Here is a 24,579-nt window from a genome sequence, read left to right as displayed (position 1 = left end):
AAGCGAGTGAATAAAAAGATGAATTTTGTTGTTCCTAGTGATAAGGATTGGGAATTAGCTGAGCTTGTTTGTGATAAGTTAGAAATTTTTTACACTACAACTAATGTTTTTTCTGGAAGAAAGTTTATCACTATCAATCTTTTTTTCCGAAGGGTTTGTGAGATTAAGCTTGCTATGGGTAGGTGGTTACAAAGTGATGTTGAAATTATTAGATTAATGACAGAAAATATGCTTGAAAAATTTGACAAGTATTGGGAAAATATGTGTGAACTTTTGGCTATTGCTACTATCTTAGACCCGAGAAATAAAATGGATTGTGTGGAGTTTTATTTTAGGAAGTTTTTTGATGTTAATGAGGTTGATATGCAATTAGCAAGAGTTCGTAGGTGTCTTGATAATTTGGTTGTGGAATATCAAAGGAAAAGTGATATTGTGAAAAATGTGAATGATGTTGGGCAAAGTAGGAAACGACCTGCACCAAGTTCTATAGACAGTGCACAAGATGAATTTGCTCAATCTAAGAGAACTAAGGTTAGAAAGGTGAATAGGTGTGAATTGGATTTTTATTTAGAAGAAGAACCATTATCGGATGATGAGGATTTGGATATCCTTTATTGGTGGAAAGTAAATACGAAGTATCCGACTTTGCAAAAGATTGCGAAAGATATTCTTGCCATTCCTGTTTCTTCCGTTGCTTCAGAAAGTGCTTTTAGTACCGGAGGAAGAGTTATTAGCCCTCATCGTTCAAGACTTCATTCACAAACTGTGGAAGCATTAATGTGTTTACAAAATTGGATGATGGAAGACATAAAAGGTAAAAGTCTAACTTTTACTGATTTAGTATTGGTTTTGTTTTTGGTTGGTTATCTTATTTTGTTTTTGTTTTTAAAATCTTTTTCTAAGGTTCTTCGAAAGATGCTTATGCTTGCTCCACAGTAATTGATGATTCGGATGTTGATGAAGAACAACAAATAGATGCGATTCAACTAGTACGCTTTAACTTTAATGGATTTGTTTTTATTTACTTTTTCTTTATTGAAAAACTAACTTATACTTGTTTGATATTTCCTTTAGGATCTTGATGAAGTTGAAGAAGATTGATCAAAATTTATTGTAATTTTTAATGTTATGAAATATACACTGTTTCTCATTTAGTCTTTCATATTTGATTTTTAATCATGTATTTAGACAAGACTTGTAATACGTTTTAGTATTTATTTTGTATTTGAATTTCATGCACTCGAACAAGTATTTATAATACGATGATAAGTTGCTTACAAAAATACAAAAAAACTCGAAAAAGGTTCAATTTTGACAAATCAAAGATGCTTTGTATAAGACCCATTAAGGACCCATTAAGGACCCTAGACCCTGTCAGACCCGTAGGGTCCGGATCCGGATCTGAAAATTTTGGACCCTTAGGGTCCGGATCCGGGTCTGGATCCCAAAAAAAAAATAGGGTCCGGGTCCGGGTCTGGCCAGACCCGCTCCAGACCCGCCCCATGACCATCCCTAGGCGTTATAGGCCTTAGATTAGTTTAATCATGTTAATCAATTATAACTACATATATTCTATTCACATCCTCAGTTTTCAGTAGAGATGCTGTCGAAATTCCGCTCACTCACCCTTTTTAATTAATCCTTAGCGTTTATGTTAAGTATTTTCTCTTCTTTTCTTTTTATGTAACACCCGAATTTCCTCCCTTCCTTCACGATTCTGGTTTCGTTGAAGGGGTTGGAAATTCAGGGGTGTTACACGACATATTATGCCAAAAAGCTCATGTGTCCTTTTGGCTTAGAGTATCAGAATATCCACGCTTGTCCGAATGATTGTTTATTGTATCGAAATGAAAACGAGAACTTAGAAGAGTGTCCTAGGTGTGGCTTATCGCGCTACAAGCGTAAAGGGGCTCGGGATGATAAAGGGCCCCCGGCTAAGGTATTGTGGTATCTTCCAATAATACCTAGATTCAAGCGCTTGTTTTCTATAAAGAAAGATGCATTAAATTTGAGGTGGCATGCAGATAGGGTGAAGAAAGGTCACTTGCTCACACATCCATCTGATTCTTCGGAGTGGAAGAGTATTGATAGGTTGCACAAGACTTTTGGGGATGAGGTTCGTAATTTAAGGCTCGGACTGTGTACGGATAGAATGAACCCATTTGGTAATCTTAGTTCTCAACATAGTACTTGGCCGTTACTTTTAGTGAACTATAATTTGCCACCTTGGTTGTGTATGAAGCGTAAGTACATTATGCTTTCGCTTCTTATCTCGGAACCTAAAAAACCTGGCAATGACATAGATGTATATCTTGCACCTCTCGTTGAGGATTTGAGAAAGATGTGGGATGAAGGCGTTTCCTTGTTTGATGTATATGCTAATGAGGAGTTCACCTTGCGTGCAATGCTTTTATGCACCGTTAATGATTTTTCGGCAAATGGCAACTTATCGAGGTATAAGAACAAAGGGAAGAAAGCATGCTCAATATGCATCGATGACATGGAATCAACGTTGATTCCTAAGTGCAAACACGTATTCATGCACCATCGAAAGTTCCTCCCACGAGATCACCAATATCGTAAGAAGAAGAAGATGTTCAACGGGGAGGTTGAGGACCGTGTAGCTCATCGACCGTTGACCGGTTATGAGGTTTATGAACAGGTTAAGGGAGGTGAGACTGTATTTGGTAAAACAGGGCAAGTGCAAGGGGTGAAGACCGATTATGGAAAAAAGAATCAATCTTTTGAAAGCATCCATATTGGAGAGATCTACAGGTTAGACATTGTCTTGACATTATGCATATAGAGAAAAATGTATGTGATGCCATACTCAGGACTCTCATGAACATTTCGGGTAAGACAAAGGATGTTAGGGCCGTGCGAGATTGGTTTGAATGTAAGGGTCTTCGTCCGGAGTTGTGGGCACATGTTAAGGTGAGTAAGAAAAGAAATAGAGCTGATGAAGTTGGTGGCAGTAACAAGAGAAAGGGCGGTAAGAAGAAGATGAGTAATGACAAAGTTTATTTGCCTCCAGCTTGCTACACATTGTCCAAAGCAGAGAAGTGGGCATTTTGTGAATTTGTATGGCATTAAGGTTCCGTCTGGGTACTCATCCAACATGAAGAGATTTGTGACTCTAAATGGTGAGCTGAAGTTGGGAAGCATGAAATCTCACGATTGCCATGTAATGATTAGGGGTGAAACTTATTCGGATTAAAACCGCAAACCAAACCAGACCAAACCGAATAACAAATATGGTTTGGTGATTTTTAAAATTTGGTTTGGATTAGGTTTGTAAATTTTAAAACCGAAATAATTAGGTTTGGATTAGGTATGGAATTTTTAAAAACCGAAAACCGCATTACTAGACCGAACACCGAAATATTAAGGGTAAGACCGTAATTTTAAAACCTAAAACAAAAAGTCAAAAACCCTTATTACCAAATACCAACACAGCAAATTCCTGAAAACACAGCGCCGTCCCCTACTCTTCTTCCCCTTTCTTTCATTCTATCTCTAAATTCTAAATTTCTGAAAACCCTAAGCCTAAGCCCGCCGCTCCCCGCCGCTCCTCTCCAGCCAGTCCGCCACTCCTCTCCAGCCGGTCCAACTGTCCAAGTAAGTCTTCTTCCATTTTTTTTTGTTCGATTTGATTTTGTGTTTAATTTTCTGGGTTTAATGTGTTCGTTTAGGGTTAGATTTAGGGTTTTTTGTATTTAATCTTTGTTTTTTGTGTTTAATCTTTGTTTTTCGTGTTTAATCTTTGTTCAATTTAGTCTTATTCCATTTTTTTTGTTCTTAATCTTTGTTTAGTGTTCGATTTAGTCTTCTTCCATTTTTTTTTGTTCGATTTGATTTTGTATTTAATTTTCTGGGTTTAATGTGTTCGTTTAGGGTTAGATTTAGGGTTTTTTGGATTTAATCTTTGTTTTTTGTGTTTAATCTTTGTTTTTCGTGTTTAATCTTTGTTCGATTTAGTCTTCTTCCATTTTTTGTTGTTCTTAATCTTTGTTTCGTGTTCGATTTAGTCTTCTTCCATTTTTTTTTTGTTCGATTTGATTTTGTGTTTAATTTTCTGGGTTTAATTTAATGTGTTGACTTAGGACCTCTAAATACATTAAATAAGGATTAATATTATAAAGATTTATGAGCTAAAGCAAAAGATGGTAATCAAGATAAAAAAAAAAAAAACAAGGCCTCATAAAAACAAGCATATCTCTCAGATGGTAAAAGCTTTTTCCAAGATTTCAATTGAAGATCAAAATTTGAATCTTACAATCAAAACGGTTTATTATACGCTAAAACCAATAACTGAGCAAGTAGATATGGTTGTTTGAATTGCAGAATAATAATTTTATGTTTTCCTTCTCTTAAATTATGTTTTAAGTTTTCTTTTTCTTAGTTAAAAAGATTCAAGATCTCTATTTGTTTTGTAATTTTATTTCCTCTTCTGATATTTCCTCTTCTATTGTTCTTTTTCAAGATGTCAAACCCAGAAATTGATACTGCTGGAACAGAGACCTCAACGGCCTCTAAAGAAACCATTGGCACTGTTCGAAAGCGGATGAAGGATCGTTCCAGCGTATAGGATCACTTCTTAAAGATTGAAACAGAATCTGGACTGCAAGCCAAATGCAAATACTGTGCAATTCAATACAAATACAATAGTAAGAGGAATGGAACAAGCACTTTGTGGGCACACATTTCAAAGTGTCGTAAGTATCCTTACAATGTTCCTAAAGACTCTAAGTCTAAACAAAGTTTGCTTTCATTTCAAGTTGCTAAAGAAACTGGGGGTGCTTCTAGTGGCTTAGTTGTTCATAAGTTTGATGCAGGAAAGCTTAGAAAAGGTTTTTCATATATGATAATTGTTGATGAGTTGCCTTTTAAGTTTGTTGAAGGCTAAGGATTTAAGTATTTTTGTAGTCTAATGGAGCCTAGGTTTCATGTACCATCTAGGATTACTGTAGCAAAAGATTGTTATGAAACATACTTAACTGAAAAAAGAAAGTTAAAATCATTTTTAAAGAGTTGTAACTCTAGAGTATCTTTAACCACTGATTCATGGACTTCTGTGCAACAAATTAATTATATGGTCTTAACTGCTCATTTCATAGATAATGATTGGAAATTACAAAAAAAAATATTGAACTTTATTCCTGTCTCTAGTCATAAGGGTGATGAAATTGGTAGGGCAATTGAGAAATGTTTAATTGAATGGGATCTTGAGAAAATTTTTTGCATAACTGTTGACAATGCTAGTTCAAATGACGTGGCTATAGGGTATATGCAGAAAAAAATTAATGCTTGGAAAACTGGAATTCTTAAGTGTCGTTTTCTTCATATGCGTTGTGTTGCTCATATCATAAATTTGGTTGTTAGTGATGGAATGAAACACGTGGATAATTCTGTTGTGCGTGTTAGGCAAGGAGTGAGGTTTATCAAACAATCTCCTGCAAGGTTGTTAAAGTTTAAAAAGTGTATTGTAGCTGCTAAGATTTTATTCGGTCTCCATTTTTTCAAACCAACACCAAACCAAATTAGTTTCTAGACCGAACCGAAACGAACCGCATTTTATATGGTTAGACCGAACCGAACTGCCAGATCGAATTTTTTGGACCGAATAACTATTTTTTGGACCGAATAGCAAATCATACAAGAACAAGATTAAAAATAATAGAAATAATGTCTTACAAAGTCATTCAAAATAACAAATCTTGCAAAATAATAAACAAAGTCTTGTAAAATACAAAAAAAGCCTTCCAAATCACTAAACAAACTAACAAAGCCATGAGCCATCATATCATATGCATTAATCATCAATTTCAACTGTCTCTGGAATCATCCCATCCTTTTCATCAACAATTGACATCTTCATCAACTCTACAAGTTATGAAAAACAAACAATTACAATTTATATGTGATATATTGAAACTAAATTAATAAATAAATAAAATTTACCTTCTTCAATGTGCTCTACTTCTTCCATGTATTCTTCAAAAAACACCGGGATAGGAGATGAACGTAACCAATCTTTAGCAACTTGAAATGAAAGCAAACTTTGTTTAGACTTAGAGTCTTTAGGAACATTGTAAGGATACTTATGACACTTTGAAATGTGTGCCCACAAAGTGCTTGTTCCATTCCTCTTACTATTGTATTTGTATTGAATTGCACAGTATTTGCATTTGGCTTGCAGTCCAGATTCTGTTTCAATCTTTAAGAAGTGATCCCATACGCCGGAACGATCCTTCATCCGCTTTCGAACAGTGCCAATGGATGCTTTAGAGGCCGTTGAGGTCTCTGTTCCAGCAGTATCAATTTCTGGGTTTGACATCTTGAAAAAGAACAATAGAAGAGGTCTCTGTTTAGGATTTTAATGATTTACATGTTAGTAATTAATCCCTCCATCTAAGTAAGCATCGAAACCATTGCCCATCTATCACCTCTAAAAAGAGAGTTTGGGACTTCAAATCTTTCAACTGTTGGTAACATTTCATGATTTCTAAATTTAATTTGATAAATTTTTAATTTAGATAATTTTTTTATTTAAAATTAAAACAATAAAAAATTCCAAAATTAGGAAATCACATGAAGAAGATAGAAGAAGAAGAAGAAGAAGAAGAAGAAGAAGAAGAAGAACATTATGTACCTTGGAATAACTCGATTTTTTAAGCAATTGTGTAATTACGCCAGTTTTCAATAACATCAGTTGTGAATTTCGCCGGTTAATTTGTCTTGAAGAAGAAAAACGAAAGCTTTTTTTCAATTCGAAAATTATAGGGTTCAGATGGTACAATGAAAATTGAAATCAAAAAGAGGGGAGATGAAATTTGACAGTTCAATGACAATTAAAGAAACATAAAATAAAATTTTTTTTCTTAAATTTGAAATTGGTAGATAGAGATAATGAATTAATGTGATGAAATTTGGCTGAGATGGCCAAAATTTTTTTCGTGAATTGAAATTAGGGCAATTGGGGGATAGGGGAGGGGGACATTTAAATTTCAATTACTCCTTTCTGCTTTTGTTAGCCACGAAACAAAAATCTTTCAATACAATTTTGGCAATGTAGCTAACAAAATCAATGACAAAGATTGGGTTGCTAAGTCCGGATTGAACTTTTGATAATCGTTGTCTATTTGCAGTTTATGAAGGTTAGAGGTCACATTTTGTTGGAAAGTAGGGAAATTGTTATTGCCAATGAGGGTGATTATATTGGTTGGGGGTGTTAAAGTATATAACATATCTTGGTGCTTTAACCATAAGTTTAAGTTTTTGGTTGAGTTGGTTCCTTGACATGGTATCAGAAGCCAGTGTGACAAGAGGTGCCGGGTTCGAATCTCAATCACCCCTCATTTAAAGTGGAATAGTCAGCGCATGTGCGCATCCACACTTCTAGCACAATGGGCTTGCGTGTGAGGGGACGTGTTACAGTATATAACATATCTTGGTGCCTCAACCATAAGCTTAAGCTTTTGGTTGAGTTGGTTCCTTGACAGGGGTAGTGTTGATGATAGTGCAAGTGGCTAGGATTAGGCACTACAAAAGCAATCAACTCCTCGACTTTCTGATAGAAGTTTGGGCGTACACGAAATTTGTATTGGATTCAAAATAACATTCATATAATTAAAAATGATTAAATACATTTTGTGGGATACGTATTTCTCACCTATACATACTAACACTCTAATTACGTGAGCTTATATCTCACTAACTTCGTGTTTTTTCTGTACACTCACATCCTTACTTTTTTGTCAGAACACTTAGAAGCATTTCATGTAATATTTATAAACTTGCTTGGTGGGTGAAAGTGTTGCCAACTTTTTCTAGTTCCTTTCATTTACAATTTCTCTATACAGGTCTTATTTTATCTAGATTTTTTTGCTTAGATTAACATTTTCTATATTTTTCTACATTATCTTCGAACACTCCTAATATGAAAAATCTTGTACAAAAATTCTTGATTGATTGTTGATACGCATGACACCAATACTTACCGATCTTCTTACTTGTTTTTATTGTCTTTGGTAGGGGTGTTCAAATTCGGGTACCGGGTCGACCCGGATCCCGAAATCCGGGTACCTAAAATTGTGACCCGGATCCGACCCGGTTAAACCGGATACCCGGTTTTGATTGTTTCCTAAAAATTGTGTTTCTTTTTCCTTATTTCTTTTAACATTTTTTTATATAATATTCAAATTCTAAACATAAATATCAGAATTCAACTTCAAAATATTAAACATAAATATCAGAATTCAAACAACATTACCAGCAATAGCAGTTCACTTTCATCAATCACCTTGCAAACTAATACACACGTCCTTTTTTTGCATAATTTACAAATCAATATATCATCCTATCATATAGATTCAATGGCAAAATCCAAAAAAAGGGAAAATATCCCCATCCCTTATCCCCTAATTGCCCTAATTTCAATTCATGAAAAAAATTTTGGCCATCTCAGCCAAATTTCATCACATTAATTCATTATCTCTATCTACCAATTTCATATTTAAGAAAAAAAATTTTAATTTTATGTTTCTTTAATTGTCATTGAACCGTCAACTTTCATCTCTCCTCTTTTTGATTTCAATTTTCATTATACCATCTAAACCCTATAATTTTCGAATTGAAGAAAAGCTTTCATGTTTTCTTCTTCAAGACAGATTAACTGGCAAAATTCACAACTGAGGTTATTGAAAACTAGCGTAATTGCACAATTGCTTACAAAATCGAGTAATTGCAAGGTACATACTTTTCTTCTTCTTCTTCTTCTTCATTTTTTTGTTTTCTATCTTTTTGATGTGACTTCCTATTGGAGTTTTTTTATTGTTTTAATATAAATTAAAAAATTATCTAAATTAAAAATTTATCAAATTAAATTTAGAACTCATGAAATGTTTCCAACAGTTGAAAAATTTTAAGTCTGCAAACTCTTTATTTAGAGGTGATAGATGGGCAATGGTTTTCATGCTTACTTAGATGGAGGCATCAATTACTAACATGTAAATCATTAAAATCCTAATGCTAGATTACAATAGATTTTCTAACATAATTTATGTATAATCAGTCTTACGTGTTCGAATAAAGCCAATATGAGTCTCTACTATGGTATTATGACAAAACTACGTTATAGTTTTACATCTATTGGGTCTACTTTACTTGTCTAGGTTGTAAGAAAAGGTTATGCTTTCCACCTTGTATTACTTTGTGGCACAAAAAATAAAAAAGCTTCAGGTACAACTTTATAATATGTAGGGTAGTTGGGATGAGACTATTTTCACTATTATTAGAAGCTTTCAAGTACATATTTCCAAATAATAATAATAATTTGTTGAAGTTGATTTAATGGATGTTTGCTATGTGTGAATTAGTACGCAAATGTGTTTGATTTTCCTCATTGTGGTAAGTCGCTCTTTTATTTTACTCAAAGTAATTGCGAAACCAATTTACCACAAATATGAAATACATTCGGCAATAACAATAAAAGAGTAAGTGATGAATAATTTCCAACAAAGTAAAATCAAATTATAATTCTCTTATTCTCCCATCAAATTCCGATATCAAAGCTATGAAACCATCAAATTCAAAACGAAATCATAATTCAATTCAAAAGTGAGGGATAAAAAATAACAATCAGGAGAAGTACCGATGAATTGATCAGAATTCAGTGGTGAAATGGCGAGTCACCTGCAACGGCGAAGGATTGGTTAATTGATATGTTGAATATTTCGAAGGAGGATGAGTGGGTTTATTTAAATAGAAGCAATACGTCTATGCCCAACTCGCCTTCTGCTAGGCTTGGTCCAGCTAAAATCGCTATAATACGAAGTTTTCTACATATTTGCGTTTTTAGCTCCACTACCTTCTAATTCAAAATTTTTAGGCTCGTTTGGTATAAATTTTTTGAAATAAAGTAATAACGGCTCGTTTGGTTGGTGGTATTAAATGATGGTAATGAGAATGATTTATAGTTTAAAATATCATCAAAAGTTCCATGTCATTCCCATGGTAATGAAACTTTGATTATAAAAAAGGTTTTTGTATATACAAATTTTCATTACCACCTAATACCACCTCTCCCAATGGTAATGCATTGGATTGAAATTTATGAAGAAAATGAGATGATTGAAGTTGGACAAGCATGGCCATCAAGGTAGCAAGAGATTTTTCAACAGATTTTACTCTAATTTTCATTCTCATTACCACCGTTTAATACTATCTACCAAACGGGTCATAAATGATTAAGACATCTAATTAGTTATTGGTTGGTATAAAAAAATTTAACCAATTTTATTTCTTTGGGTTAATCATTACCTTTGTTTTGATTCCCCTCTTTTTCTAAGAGTAATAAGAAGAAAATGAAATCACTTTAGAGGGCGCTTGGTATGTAAAATTTATATGCAGGAAACGGATTGAATAATACATTACCATTACTAAGTGTTTGGTTAGACATCCAAGATAACCCAATCCATTTCTCAAGGGAATGTTTTCCTCCCATTTGTTACCCTCATAAAATCCGGTAACAAAAACCATTACGCTCCGCCCTCCATCAACAAATAGTATTGATTTGCTACTACATATCATTCACCCTATTTCTTTCTCCTTTTCTCTCTACTCTTTTACTCAAAATTTCTTACCGTTTTTGCTCTGTACTTTTTCCCAATACGACATCCATGATTACTTCCATACATTTTGTATTCAAAAGTAAATGCAAGAATAAGATGAATAGTTTACCCAAAAGAACAAATAAGATGAATAATGAGAAAAAAAACTTCAATTAATTTAACAATGAAAGAAGGAAATAAACTCCTTTTATATATATAACCAAGGCCGTAATATAACCAAGATTCTATTCTAATAATACAATATCTAATGCGTAGGAATTACACATAATAATCAAAAGAAACAAAGGTTGCATAATGCTCATACCCTCATGAATTTTTCTCAATCTAAACCCTTTTTTCCTGGCACTTCAAACCGCTATAATTGCACATTTTATAATTTTTAATTCAATATGTATAATTTTAGTGGTTATTTTACACGAAATAGACTCTCTTTATTATGCATTGAACATTTCTCCAAGTTGTACAATAAGTAACTAAGCTTAGTGGTGTCTTGAAAGGAAAGTTGTTGATTTGTACATATTTACTTATGCAGTTACAAAATGGATGAGATTGTTAAGGAAGTCAAGGAAGTCGAGAAACAGTGGGATGAAACAAGTTTTCAGTGTCAAGGATATATAAAGGCAATAGAAGAGTATGGAAAATCACGAGATATGAGTGGAGAGAAAAACTCTCTTCCAAGATTGAATGGTTTGGCACAGGATGGGTTGGTTGTGTTTAATTCGTTGCAGCTTAAGCTTGATACATTGGCTCCGCAACTTTCAACATATGATGAGGCTCAGAGTGCACAGGCTCTTGTTGAAAACTGGAAGCATCAATGTCAAAGGTGAATTCAAAACTTCAAGGTGTCATCCCCTTTTCCCTCCATAAAATAAGGGGAGGAAACAAATAAAAGAAAAATGGAATAGAGAGCTTTATTCTTTCCTTTTTTTATATGTTGTTCTTTCTTGGAACCAATTTGATACTTATTCAGTTATTTGTATATATAGTTGATATTTAGTGTCTATTTTATTTCCTAGCTTGCGAGCTGCTTTGAGGAATGCTAATCTGCAAGCAAAGATAAACATCCGGAAAACCGCTCAGAAAGAGGTAAATAAAAAAATTTGTTATCTATTTTCTCTTGTTTTTATTTTGTGTAGTGAAAATGCTTTTGTTATTACCTAATACCTTTCATAAATGCACTCCTTGTATTTGTTTTTATTTTCACTAAGTATGGACCCCAAGGATTAGGCTAATGAATCCAAGAATCCAATCAAGGTGATTGCACGCCTGAAGTTATTTGACTCTTTGATGGATATTACTCGAAAATGAAAGGATATGATCATGTGACATTGATCTTGGACATGACTCAATTAATATCACATGCTAACAAGCCCTCATCCTCCAACTCTCAATCAAATTTCTACTATCTTTGATCTTAGTGGAGTCTTTCTATGGACTCCCTTTGTTTCAGTTTCAAAGAAAGAACACATGTTAGCAATATTCATCGGCAATTTCCCTTGAAAGAGAACACGTCTGATTAGAATTCTAATCACTTAGAATGTGTTTATTTAATCATCAAAAGTTGAATACAACTGAGCCTAAATGTCTCTTTATATAGGAGAGCATAATAGTCTACTCCAAATGTGAATAGAAGGCTGAGCACATGCATGAGGCTTTACTAATAGCCCACGTGACAATCAATAACAAACAGCCCATGTAATTTATGTACCTTCTAACTAATCCCTAACAACTTGGACTTTATTCAACCAATCAACAAAAATAAAATGGACGACTATTTACATGTGTTCCTTTCAATACTACTGTCTACTTTTCTTATTGTTGTCATTATGAGGAACTAGATGCATGATTTCTGATGATGATGCACCAATTGGCCTTGTACCCACGAGCCCAGGTGCACAATTGCAGACCTGATGCAGCTTGACTTGTGACTAAATTTATCATCATTTCTAACCTAGCATCCAAGAGATTGCTGATAGAGCTACTAACTCACCTATACCCATGTACTGAACTTATTTCCATCAGACCCTGATGCTTTTGGTCACACTAAATCTACTTATGCTTGCATTGTTATCTGATTCTGAATTGGATGTAGTGTTGAACTGACCCAAATTTCTACTCCCAAGTGCACTGGTCTACGGTACCTCAAACCCAAATGTATTGATGACTGATCTAATGCAACAGATTTTCTCACTGATTGTTGACCTGATCTGGTACAAGTGATTTACCCCTAGTGTTGCACTGGTCGTATACACCTTCAACTGATTATGTTCCAAGTGCCTGACCGCAGACCTGATCTACTCCAAAGTGAACCCTAGTCTCATTCACTGAACATCCAGCAGATGTTGATCACCATACCTGATCAACCGACACCTTTCTACTGAAATGCACATATCAGGTGCATAACATCTGAACCTGCACAACGCACTGACCATAACACCTAAACCTCCACACTGACCAAGTTCGCTAGCTTGATTGTGTTTATGGAAGATTCATATTTGCACTAGTTTTAGACCTTCTATTATCTATCTCTTGAGTCTTGACCCATCACTGAAAAGATTGCTTGCATTTTTTTTGCATGTAATTGCTGCCCTATAAACATATGCTAATAATTATTTGAGTAATCCACTTGCTTCTCTGATGGGCACATGCTTATATGAAGTTTGCAATATAATATATACAATCAAGCATTTGGAAGTTTTCAATTAGTTAAATGATATCCTTTAATTAGGAATTTAGAATCGTATGTTGATTTTGTTTTGAAAAGAAAACTATTTTCTTGGGCTAAATGTTTCATATTCTACACTATCTAAACTATGTATTAACTTGCAGTTTCTTTGAGACCTTTGGAATTAATTGATTCTTAAAGTTTGTTTAGAGGTGCCCAAAAATTCGAGTTTAAATTAGTCTCTATCATGCTTAATCGAACTGTACTCTTGGTTTTTATGACGTGCCAACTTCTACATCTGTGCGTTTGGAAACAAACTTTTCCATTTTTTTTTATATCATGGATGTAAAAGATTGTCTCTTTGTGACCTTTTAGTTTGATTGCAGAGAGAACTTCTCCTAGGAGGTGGCAGCGAGTCCACTATGCGGAGACGCAATTTACAGTATGTGACTTATTCCTGTAGAATGGAGAATGAGAAAATTTACGACATGCAAATTTTATTTTGCAGTAAGCTGCCAATTTAGCTAAGTGAAATTGTTTTGTATTTTCAAGGACAAAAGCTGGGATGACATCTGCTGCAGAAAGCATCACTGAGAGCCTTCGTCGCACTCGTCAATTGATGGCTCAGGTGAGTACTCTTCAAACTTTTTGATATCACACTCTTTTAATCTATGACAATTTATGGCACGGTACTGGTTGATGAATGCACATTTGCCCTTTTAATCTTGCCTTTTTCCATGCGTAGGAGTTGGAAAGAAGTGCTAGTACATTAATGACTTTTGCTATGTTACTTCTTCCTAAGAGTTGTTTTTTACTTCCGTTGTTTCTTGCCTTACATTATTTCTTATCTTTCTAGATTTCGCTTACTGTTTTATGTTCTGCATATCAGATTATCCTGCAAAAGAGGATGTAAGAAGTTATGAAAGTAATTCTATAACAAAAATGAAGTTATGAAAGTATTTCTATGAAGTTGGGGTTTTGAAAGTGTTTTAAAGTTATTTCATATCAATCTTTGCAAACTAAATGAACAGGCTTGCATGAAACACCTTATCTTGTATTGAGGTTGTAGAAGTCCTGAATATTAAGACCCAATTGTTTTTTATTCCGAACTTTAGAGTAATATTTTTCTTATCTGCCACTATATAGTTGCCCAATATTTATATTTCTGAATCAAAACAAAGAGAAATCTTTTGATGATTTAGTTAGATGAAATGAAACCCTTATGGCTAAATTTCCGTCCGGGTTGGTGAATGGTGACCATAAAACAAAAATGCGGTAACGGTCGGGATTTCGGTAACGAAACGGTGATGCGGTAACGGGAGTGATGAGTTTATCGTAACGCCTAAATGTCGGTTAAAACCAAAAGATATCTCTTGATACGGTCCAAAACGCGGTTTTTTTACACCTTTACAACGCGGAAATTATCGGTTCGTTGTTTTAAAAAACCCTTACAATGCCGCCGCATATGCGATGCGGCCTTGTTTTCTAGAATGATGAAGTAGGAAAATGTAATGTTGGTAATTCAAGATTAATTAGATGATCTTTTGGCCTGTAGAGGGTTCAACAGAAACACTGAAAAAAGCAGATAGTGAATACAAAGGGCATCGATCACTATTAATGCGAACACGGAACTTGCTTTCCACAATGCAGCGTCAGGACGTTATTGACCGGTAGACAAGCTACTTTTTCTTATAGCAAATGTTCTTGTTTTTAAGCAAACTGTAATTTAAATTACGATTGTTCTCTTTGTAGCATCATCATTGTTGTTGGGTTTTTCTTATTCTCTCTAGCTGTTGCATACGTTGTTTCAAAGCGCATTGGAATATTGAAGCTGCAGCGATTAGTTATTGCATCTATTAAATCGGGTGTGGTTAGAAGAGCTGGTGTTAGGCAACAACCAGCTGCTAACGGACTTGATGTATTGCAACATGACATTGTACCTCCTACAATTGGGGCGAACCCTGCGGAGCATGTCTTGAATGAAGAACTTTGAAAGGCTTTTTAAGTTATCTCTCCATATTTTGTAGTATTTTGAAGTATATTTTGTAGAGTACCACCATTCTGTCGAAAATCGAAACATTTTTCCCCTCTCAATTTCATGTCTTTTAACATTTTTCCCCTCTCAATTTCATGTCTTTGTTGCTTCTGATTAACTGATGGGAGCCCATCAGAGGACTATGTTGTAGGCTTGTTAGGTAGTTTATCAAACTGTAATTAAAATCCAAACGCTACACATTTTCTTTGAAGGCTTCAAACAAGCTGGTTCGAAGCATGAAGAAAAGTTATATGCATTGATTCATGCTTCCGGAAAACTTTCCTAGGAGGTCAGTTATTATGTGCTATTAGTTGAGATAATAATGACCAAATGATTCTTATCTCATAGGCTATAGTTGAAGGCGAAAATAACAAGAGTTGAGAATGAGTTTTAATGGGAATATGATCAATAACGCCTTTTACATCCAAATTTATAATACCCTAATAAATAAAACCTCTCTGCGGACCTGACTAGGGATAGGAGTAGTTGGAGACGTTATATCCACATCTTAGATTACTGATGTCCATCCTTTGACCTCTTAGTGCCCTCAACTCCTTGCCCTTACCATCTTCTTTCTATTTGGTTCTTTGTTTTCTTTTGTAGTGGTCCTTCTATCTATAGGCTTTTAAGTTGTCTTGCTTGTGTTTTTCGCGTCTCTCTATCTTTCTCGAGTTGGGGGACTCCTTTGGCCGCGTTTTCCTTTATGGGTATGAGTTGTCGCCGTCCTTCCCTCCCCAGACCCTGGCCTTAGCTTTCTAAGAGCGGGATATACTGGGTAGGATGATGATGATGATGATCGATAACGCCTTTTACATCCAACTTTATAATACCCTAACTTTAACTTTAGTATTATAGTGAATAAGGGTCGAATCCAAAGAAAGTTTTAGAATAAATTTCTACTTTTATCAAATGCCTACTAGAGAATTAAACTAAACTAAGAAATAACAAAAAAAAAAAAGGAAAAAATTTCATGCGGTAGCCTTGAGGTTTTTGGGTTTTCCACGTGGTAACCAAAATTTTTAAAAAAATTCATGAACCTTGAGGTTTACCAAATTGTTCCACCGTGATCTTTTTGTACATAAAACGTTAGCAAACGTTAATTTTGAAGCTTTAAATTTGGGAGAAATAATATAATTTAGATGAAAGATGGTAGAGTTAGGGTTTATGTTTTGGAGGAAAAGGTTGAAGCCAATGGCATTTGAAATGGTGAGTCGTATATATAAGCGTTCAACAACCTTAAAGCTTAGAAATTAACGTTTGCTAACGTTTAATGTGCAAAAAGGTTACAGTGGAACAATTTGGTAAACCTCAGGGTTACCGCGTGGATTTTTTTAAAGTTTTGGTTAACACGTGGAAAACCCAAAACCTCAGAATTACCATGTGAATTTTCCCAAAAAATTTTATCAAAGAAATTATTGCTTAAGAACAAGAATGATAATTAAATGAGAAAATGGTTATTTCAACTATTTATTCTTTAGTCATAAAATGCAGATTAACTTGGTAGGATTGATTAAACTCAATAACTACTTGATAGAATAGAAAATTAATTTTTTTTAATCAAATTATTATCTCATTTCTGGCTCAAATAACTCTAACCATTTATTAACAACATTAAGATTTTCTTCTCGGCTCACATCATTATTAATTAATTATTGCCATTAACCCTAAGTGTTCAATTATATTGATTTTAATTTCCTAATTAATTACTTACGCCCGTATAATAATTTATTTACAATCTTAAAGCTAAAGAAGTAATATATTGAATGAGCAAATACAACTCCATATTAAATTGTAATACAAAATTTCTAGTATTATCAAAACTACTAATATAGCCTAGACATTTAATCTTGCATTCAACCTTTCACTATTTGAGATTAAATCGATTCAATCATTAAAAACTACATTTTAATAAACAACTTTTATCTAATACCCTAGCCTAAAAGATATACTCACTACTCACCGAAATAATCACTAAAATAGAAATAAATGACACAAATATGATACGAAATGTTGTGCGACATCGAAAACAAAGATCAAAAATAATAAATAAACAATCAAGAAATTCAATGCAAACAATAAGAAATAACACTAAAAATTTAACGTGATTCATTATTAATGTCATAGCTACATGCACCGGCACAAGATCTAAAGATTTCACTATAAACTGCAAAGATTACAAAGATAATCAAGTTTTTCTCTCTCAAGAATGGCTCACTTTGTTTTTGTACTCTCTATACATGTGGCTTCAAACCCTAGCACTAATAGAAGGGAGTGTATAAAGTAATCTCTAAATAAAAGATACTTGGGCTCCAAGAGAATAAGATAACTGGCCAAAAACACGTTAAAAAATAACTTTCTATAAAACCGCAAGAAGCGACGAGTCGTTGCTTATATGCAACGACTTGTCGCATAGTTTCTGACATCTAAACTTTGTGAAAAATTGAAGCTCGCCACTAGGAAAGAACCTCGTTACTCATGACTTTGCGAGTAGGTAGAACATTCGCGACTCGCGACCATCACAAATTCCAGAACGGAATCCTTGCGACGCTTCATCGCTTTTATTCTTCCCCAGGAGACAACTTGCCGCCTACAATCTGGAAAAAGTCATGTACGCCCAGTCAACGACTCCTCTTGATTCACCATATTCTATGACCAAGACTCGTTCGAGTCACCTAATCATCAATAATCTCCACCTTGACGAGAAATCGTAGTCAGCAAACGATCCCATCAAACCCCTAGTGAAAACATCTCAACCCAAACCCGATGCAAAGCTCATGCATAAGCCATATATCCCGATAAGTCTCCAACCAAGACCCATTCCAATAAGTCTCCAACCAAGACTCATAACGTACTCGTCCTCCAAATATATATAACAACTCATAATGCTCCACCTGCATCTCAAGCCCCAAGCAAGCTCCACCTGAAGTCCAACATGCCTACAACAAGAGCTCCCCAACACCGCCCCTAAGGGCCTACTACATCACATAGTAATCAATATTTAGCAAGTCTAAGCAATGTTTAAACTTACTAAATGGAACAAACTTAGTGAATAAATCAACTGGGTTGTTAGAAGTCCCAATATTCTTCACCTTAACCCTCTTGTCAGTACATAAGAAAGATACCTAACACCAATTACTGTACTTTTGGCTTGCTCAGTTTTGTTTGTGATGAACCAACACTTTGTTTAGATAGAGCACTAGGATGGAAAAAATGGAGGGAAGGGAAAGGGAAGGAGAAAAAATAAATTGAACAGAAATAAAAGCAGATAATTTATTTGTTTGTTGAAATGAAAGGAAGAGAAAGCAAATAAAGAAGATAAAATTTATACACTTAAAATTCATGGAAGAAAAATGACAAAGTTTCATCCAAATTTATAAAAGCAAAATGTTAAGGGTCAATCATTTTCATTATTTTGATAGTTAATATATCATTATTCTTTCAAATCTTTGCAAAGGTGAAAAGAGTTACTATTAACAAAAATAGAAGGCTAAGCCCCTTCAAATCATTTCCTTTCAAATCCCTTCACTTCAAAATTGCCCAAGAAAATAATAACACATCCCATCAAATCTCTCCATTTTCTTCCCTTCCAAATATAAAACTGTCTTTATTATTTCAATTATCTGGAACTAATTTAATCAGATTATTTTAAAATTGATTTGTATGAAACTGATTTAATCGGATTATTTGAAACTGATTTAATCAAATCATTTTGAAGGTATAGTTTGTCGTTATGTATAAAACTGACTTTATTAGTTCAGTTATAAGCTGATATATTTAGCCTTTTACTCAATTTAGTTCACTCAATTCAGTTATCTTTGAAGCTAATATACCAAAATCCACTTCAATTCATTCATCAACATTAGAATTGTTAATAAGAGACCTGACCCAAAATTACCCGACCAAACGTATGTTTTTAGGTGAACGTATGTTTGTTTAAAGGTTTCCCAAAATTACCTCTTGTCACACTGGCTTTTGATACCATGTCAAGGAACCAACTCAAACAAAAACTTAAACTTATGGTTAATGAAAGTTGATAGGAGGTCGAATACTCTCTAGAGGAGGGGTGAATAGAGAGTATGGGTGTTTAAAATTTTTGTCTGGAAGCTCGTTTCAAGAGATTGAGTGACCTTTCAAAACTGTATTTTTGGACAGTTTTGAGTGTATGTGTATAACAATAACGTATATACGGAAAATAAACTTTAAAGAATAACACACGATATGTTAACGAGGTTCGGTTCTAAACAACCTACTCCCCGCCTATGGGTTCTCTTTCAACCCGTAGGATTTCAACGCCTTTTATTAATCCGACTTTAAGACAAACTAGAAGATCTCACTATCTTCTCTCACCACGTTCTTCCCCTTGAAGAAACGTCTTACAAGTTCCTTTAATAAAAGCAAATCCCAATCTCTCAATAGAGATTACAAGTTGAACACTTTGAAAAGTATTCTAAGTTAGGCGTATTAAACTATGAAAATAATCTAACTCTTTTTAGCACTTAAGCCTATTACAAATTGTAAGAGCTAGATGAATTAAGAATTACAACTCTTAGAGAATACTAGATCTCATTATAAGAGAGAAAGAATAGATGCATAGAGGTGTATTCTTAATCCTGAAATGAAGCCTTATATATATAGATGTTATGCCCTAACACATCCTTGAAGAGCACGAAAGCTTCATCCGTTATTTTTGTTGATCTGGAAATTCTGAGCCAGTCTTCAAGACCTTGAGCTTTATTTCAAACTGACATGTACTAGCAGCTAACATAACCTCGTCATTGTGTGTTGTAATTAGGCTTTAATAACCAATGCTAAGTTGCCACGTTAGTACTCATACAAGATAATGAAAACTAAGCAAAACCAGATTAATCAACATGTAAATTATTTATTCAAATTAATTCCTATTTTAAGCATTAATTCAGATAGTCATTTCCTATTTTTAGTATCAATTTAAAATATTTCCTTATTCATAGGAACTCTTTAATTAGCTTAACAACATAATTTAACTTCAAATATAACCGTGTACTTTAATTAACAAAACGTGTAATAGCTTGTACTTTAGACGTGTGTACCTTGTACTTTATATAATAAATTATCTAACTATTTTAAGCACATATTTAAATACAAAATTCAAATATAAAATATCCTAACGTTAAGAACAAAACGTGTGATAAAATATTCAAACTTAATTTCAAATAATATCAAAGTTAATTTTAATGAAGCTTGACTTATTAAAATATTTCAAAGTTAATTTTAATAAACCTTGACCTATTAAAATATTTCAAATATAATTACGAAACTAATCTTATTATAAACGTAATTATGTTCAAGACATTGAAACGTATTTGAAGACTTATAAATTTAATCATAAGATAAACTTAAGTTATTTAAGCATATTCCTATAATTCAGAACTTAAATATATATAAATTATTAAGCTTATATCCAATATGATTTTAGACTGACTTAAACAACTAAATCTGATTACTTAATTTATTTGTTTAATTAATATGTGTTTTGAATTATCATCATTTAAGAGAGTAAAGTCTTCAGTTAAAGCACCAAGAAATGTTATATACTTTAATACCCCTAACCAATATAATCACCCTCATTGGCAACAACAATTTCCCTACATTCCAACAAAATGTGACCTCTAACCTTCATAAACTACAAATAGACAACGATTATCAAAAGTTCAATCCGGACATAGCAACCTAATCTTAGTCATTGATTTTGTTAGCTACATTGCCAAAATTGTAGTGAAAGATTTTTGTGTCGTGGCTAACAAAAACAGAAAGGAGTAATTGAAATTTACATGTCCCCCTCCCCTATCCCCCAATTGCCCTAATTTCAATTCACGAAAAATATTTTAGCCATCTCAGCCAAATTCATCACATTAATTCATTATCTTTATCTACCAATTTCAAATTTAAGAAAAAAAATTTAATGTTTCTTAAATTGTCATTGAACCGTCAAATTTCATCTCCCCTCTTTTTGATTTCAAATTTTATTGTACCATCTGAACCCTATAATTTTCGAATTGAAAAAAAGCTTTCCTTTTTCTTCTTCAAGACAGATTAACCGGCGAAATTCACAACTGAGGTTATTGAAAACTAGTGTAATTACACAATTGCTTAAAAAATCGAGTAATTCCAAGGTACATAATGATCTTCTTCTTCTTCTTCTTATTTGTTTTCTATCTTCTTCATGTGATTTCCTAATTTTGGAATTTTTTATTGTTTTAATTCTAAATTAAAAAATTATCTAAATTAAAAATTTATCAAATTAAATTTAGAAATCATGAAATGTTACCAATAGTTGAAAGATTTTAAGTCCCAAACTCTCTTTTAAGAGGTGATAGATGGGCAATGGTTTCCATGCTTACTTAAAGGGAGGGATCAATTACTAACGTGTAAATTATTAAAAACTTAATGCGTTAATTATTCTTTGTTACATCATTTACAATGTGACACATTAAAATATTAATATTTAATTGGGGGTGTTCAAAACAAATATTGAATCAATCCTGATACCAGATATACCAGATATTCTAGATTGGATATTTTTGCACACTCGCATAGTAACACACTTATAACACTTTTTAATCAATAACATTTGTAGTTTTATATACTTTATTAATAATAATTATTAGTTTTTCTTTACTAAAATCAAAAAAAATCATCACTCCTTATAAAAATATTACATTAATTTAAATATGAGGTAAGAATATTTTTAAGATATATACTTTTTTATCTCTTTGATTTTGTTAGCTTCATTGCCAAAATTATAGTGAAAGATTTTTATGTCGTGGCTAACAATAAGAGAAAGGAGTAATTGAAATTCAAAATATCCCCATCCCCTAACCCCCAATTGCCCTAATTTCAATTCATAAAAAAAATTTTGGCCATCTCAGCCAAATTTCATCACATTAATTCATTATCTCTATCTATCAATTTCATATTTAAGAAAAAAAATTTTAATTTTATGAATCTATAGTTGTCATTGAACCGTCAACTTTCATCTCCCCTCTTTTTTATTTCAATTTTCATTATACCATCTGAACCCTATAATTTTCGAATTGAAAAAAGCTTTCTTTTTTTCTTCTTCAAGACAGATTAACTGGCGAAATTCATAACTAAGGATATTGAAAACTGGCGTAATTGCACAATTGCTTACAAAATCGAGTAATTGCAAGGTACATACTTTTCTTCTTCTTCATCTTTTTTGTTTTCTATCTTATTGATTTGACTTCCTAATTTTGGAGTTTTTTATTGTTTTAATCCTAAATTTAAAGATTATCTAAATTAAAAATTTTTCAAATTAAATTTAGAAATCATGAAATGTTACCAACAGTTTAAAGATTTTAAGTCCCAAACTCTTTATTTAGAGGTGATAGAAGGGCAATGGTTTACATGCTTACTTAGATAGAGGCATCAATTACTAACATGTAAATCATTAAATCCTAATGCTAAATTACAATAGATTTTCGAACATAATTTATGTATAATCAGTCTTATGTGTTCGGAGTAAAGCCAATATGAGTCTCTACTATGGTATTATGACAAAACTACGTTATATTTTTACATCTATTGCGTCTACTTTACTTGTCTATGTTGTAAGAAAAGGTTATCCTTTCAACCTCGTATTACTTTGTGCCACAAAAAATAAACGAGCTTCAGGTATGGGAAGAAACCTTTGCATCCTAGCTAGTGTTGAAACAATGTACAACTTTATAAGATGCAGGGTGGTTGGGATGAGACTATTTTCACTATTATTAGAAGCTTTCAAGTACTTGTTTCCAAATGATAATAATAATTTGTTCAAGTTGATTAAATGGATGTTTTATATGTGTGAATTAGTACACAAATGTGTTTGATTTTCCTCATTGTGCTAAGTCGCTCTTTTATTTTACTCAAAGAAATTGAGCTCGTGTGGCGACTAAAGGTGTTTGTTGGGGAAGAGCTCGTTAAAACCGCGTGACATGGCCTTTGCTTATAAAGGGGCCAAACTTCTATTTAATTATATTTTTGTTTCCTTTTTTTCGCTTTCCTATTTCTCTTTTTACGAAAAACCTATAAAAAACAACTCTTTTCTTCTAAAAGTAATGCATAAAAACTTATACAATAGACAAATTTATTATCATGAAATATATAAAAATATAACTTTAATAAATAATATATATATACATATATATATATATATATATATATATATATATATATATATATATATATATATATATATATATATATATATATATATATATATATATATATATATATATATATATATATATATATATATATATATATATATATATATATATATATATATTATATATATATATATATATATATATATATATATATATATATATATATATATATATATATATATATATATATATATATATATATATATATATATATATATATATATATATATATATATATATATATATATATATATATATATATATATATATATATATATATATATATATATATATATATATATATATATATATATATATATATATATATGTATATATATTATATATATATATATATATATATATATATATATATATATATATGTATCTATATATATATATATATATATGTATATATATATTATATATATATATGTATGTATATATATGTATATATATATATATATATATATTTATATATATATATATATTATATATATATATATATATATATATATATATATATATATATATATATATATATGTATGTATATATATATATATGTATATATATATATATTATATATATATATATATATATATATTATATATATATATATATATATTGTATATATACATATATATGTATGATATATATATATATATATATATCTATATATATATATATATATATGATATATATATATATATAATACATAATATATATATATACATACTACATATATATATATATATATATATATATATATATATTATGTATATATATATATATATATATATATATATATATATATATTATATATATACATATATATATATATATATATATATATATATATATATATAATATATATATATATATATATATATATGTATATATATATACAAATCTACATATATATATATATATATATATATATATATATATATATAATATATCTATATAATATATATATATATATATATATATACTATATATAATATATACATATATATATATATACATATATATATATTTAC

The 24,579-nt window shown here is 31.8% G+C and overlaps 2 protein-coding genes and 1 long non-coding RNA gene across 3 annotated transcripts; all 3 read left to right on the top strand.

Moving 5' to 3' along the window:
• Positions 1 to 4,684: 4,684 nt before the first annotated feature.
• Positions 4,685 to 12,946, top strand: LOC130799383 (uncharacterized). The gene is made up of 4 exons (XM_057662481.1): positions 4,685 to 4,715; positions 11,164 to 11,454; positions 11,648 to 11,717; positions 12,863 to 12,946. The coding sequence occupies exons 2-4, from the start codon at positions 11,171 to 11,173 to the stop codon at positions 12,944 to 12,946; spliced, it is 438 nt and encodes a 145-aa protein (XP_057518464.1). The 5' UTR covers positions 4,685 to 4,715; positions 11,164 to 11,170.
• A 734-nt stretch (positions 12,947 to 13,680) lies between these two features.
• Positions 13,681 to 14,161, top strand: LOC130799482 (uncharacterized). Its single transcript, XR_009039269.1, has 3 exons — positions 13,681 to 13,738; positions 13,849 to 13,924; positions 14,042 to 14,161. It is a non-coding gene; the product is annotated as an uncharacterized LOC130799482 (long non-coding RNA).
• Positions 14,162 to 14,674: 513 nt separating this feature from the next.
• Positions 14,675 to 15,394, top strand: LOC130799479 (uncharacterized). Its single transcript, XM_057662585.1, has 2 exons — positions 14,675 to 14,966; positions 15,049 to 15,394. Exons 1-2 carry the CDS (start codon positions 14,833 to 14,835, stop codon positions 15,287 to 15,289), a joined length of 375 nt encoding a protein of 124 aa, XP_057518568.1. The 5' UTR covers positions 14,675 to 14,832; the 3' UTR covers positions 15,290 to 15,394.
• The last annotated feature ends 9,185 nt before the right edge of the window (positions 15,395 to 24,579 follow it).

This window comes from Amaranthus tricolor, chromosome 14, assembly GCF_026212465.1.
Source record: "Amaranthus tricolor cultivar Red isolate AtriRed21 chromosome 14, ASM2621246v1, whole genome shotgun sequence".
Classification (NCBI taxonomy): Eukaryota; Viridiplantae; Streptophyta; class Magnoliopsida; order Caryophyllales; family Amaranthaceae; genus Amaranthus; species Amaranthus tricolor.
The sequence above is the reverse complement of the archived record's forward strand: the minus strand, read 5'-3'. Positions and strand labels throughout refer to the sequence as shown.

Coding starts and splice junctions, on each gene's coding strand:
- LOC130799479 (XM_057662585.1), top strand. CDS start 14,833: ATGATCTTTTGGCCTGTAGAGGGTTCAACAGAAACACTGAAAAAAGCA. Junction 14,967..15,048: donor CGTCAGGACGTTATTGACCG/GTAGACAAGCTA, acceptor TTCTCTTTGTAG/CATCATCATTGTTGTTGGGT.
- LOC130799383 (XM_057662481.1), top strand. CDS start 11,171: ATGGATGAGATTGTTAAGGAAGTCAAGGAAGTCGAGAAACAGTGGGAT. Junction 11,455..11,647: donor TGGAAGCATCAATGTCAAAG/GTGAATTCAAAA, acceptor TTTATTTCCTAG/CTTGCGAGCTGCTTTGAGGA. Junction 11,718..12,862: donor GGAAAACCGCTCAGAAAGAG/GTAAATAAAAAA, acceptor ATTTACCCCTAG/TGTTGCACTGGTCGTATACA.